Below are 1,823 nucleotides of genomic sequence, written 5' to 3' on the forward strand. Positions count from 1 at the left end.
ATACCACTCCTCCACGTGCATTCAATTTCTCATTCTATACTTAAATCAGGCCATATTGCATTGTTTGCTGCAACTAAAAAGAGAGAGAGAAAAAATCATTTACGAAGGAATAATTATAATTATTATATATAAAATATAATATTTATATATGATATAATTATTATATATAAAAATTTTCGAAAAGATTACATTTTCTATTTTTATATAAAACTTGTAGCATTCAAACTTTAATTGCGTTACCAAAGAGCCATTCATTATTCCATTTGATTAAGATTGCTAGAGTTGAAAGACATCTTTGAAAGTTACAAGAACACTCTAATATTTCATCAATTTCACACATGTCAGTCTTTAAACGTTTCTAAATAATTTTCTGTATACGTTTCTTAAATAAATGTAGGAAATTAAATTTGAAATAGTAATAATTTTCAATTATCAATTACGTACCATAGATACACACCGCTCACGTAAAACGTATGAAACAAAATTCAACGCATCGGTCATATTTCCGAGAAACGCGACCAAAAGCGATAATTATTTTAATTTGTATTTGCATGCTGACCTGTTCTACTTGTTGCTGGCAACAATATGGCATGTAAATCACATTTTACAGAGGATTCCGTTCGTTACAAGGAAGCGTGAAGCAACGAGAGAGAAAAAAATTCGTTATGTATTCGATTTACGCGTGGGGAAGCGCTTCCATTCTCACCGTCATTTGTGTCATCATGGATTTCGTTCCCAGCGTGCCAAAGGAATTGATCCGACCGGAGATCGGTGTAACGAAGTGTTGGTTCAATAGTAAGTGAACGTTTACTAATAACTTACGACGGTGACGTTTTATTAAAATCATGTGTTTTATCAAGACCATATTTGAGAGAATTGTCAAAATTAAACTCTTGCAAAATTCGACGTATAAATATGCGAAAAATTTAATTCTCCGTTTCAGCGAACGAGGCGAGGGCGTTATATTTTTACTTACCCATGAGTGTCACCGTTGTCTGCAATATTTGCCTGTTTATCTCTACTGCACTAAAAATTGTGCGTCACAAGAAGGATACAGCTGCTCATTTGAGAAGCTCGGAAAGCAGACGCCACGATGACAATAAGCAATGGTTTGTATACAAGCATCTTTACACTGATACGTTATTCATAATCATATTAATATATGATTATACGCCGATATATCAGTTTGCCGAACAGCTTTGCATAATGTCGATCGGTCCTCGTTCCCAACGTGATGATTATTTTTAGACGGCAACTTTCCCATGCGGCCGTTTGCTTTCATAATTACGAAATCTTTTGAAGCAACAAACACATCGTCGCCGTTTGGATCGCGCGCGTACGAGATTCCTCGAGAGCATCTGCGATTCTCGAAAGAATGACAAACGATCGTGCGAATAAAAACCAAAAAGTGGTTGTCCCCCTATTTCATAAAGACAGACATCACTTTTCTTCAAAATTGTTTGAGAAAACTTGGACAACTCTCTCCCTGTTTTTTTAGCCCGAAAATTGATGATTATGATTTTCCGAAGATATCTATTTTCAGCGAGCATCGGTTACTTCAAATGCTTTCGTTTATCGCGAAACCCTTTGTTTTAGTAATTCTAAATTATAGAAGATACAGAAACAAACGCATTCGCACGCAGGTTCAATCTCTATCTGAAGTTGTTCATCGTGATGGGAATAAACTGGTCCATGGAAATAATATCATGGGTATTCGAGACGAACTCGCCGGCCTACATTTGGTATTTGACCGATCTGACAAACACCCTGCAAGGTCTCATCATCTTCATTATATTCGTGTGGAAAGAAAAGATCAAGCGACT

General features: G+C 35.8%; 1 protein-coding gene across 1 annotated transcript; it reads left to right on the plus strand.

The window, feature by feature from the left end:
- Nucleotides 1–434: 434 nt before the first annotated feature.
- On the plus strand, nucleotides 435–1,817 carry LOC112468760 (probable G-protein coupled receptor Mth-like 3; the record flags this gene model as incomplete). The annotated part of the gene is made up of 3 exons (XM_025038103.1): nucleotides 435–795; nucleotides 944–1,109; nucleotides 1,644–1,817. Coding segments are annotated over exons 1-3 (470 nt in total), but the record flags the coding sequence as incomplete, so codon positions are not given.
- Between the last annotated feature and the right edge of the window lie 6 nt (nucleotides 1,818–1,823).

The sequence above is a fragment of the Temnothorax curvispinosus genome, unplaced genomic scaffold, assembly GCF_003070985.1.
Source record: "Temnothorax curvispinosus isolate PA1 unplaced genomic scaffold, ASM307098v1 QBEX01001963.1, whole genome shotgun sequence".
NCBI lineage: Eukaryota > Metazoa > Arthropoda > Insecta > Hymenoptera > Formicidae > Temnothorax > Temnothorax curvispinosus.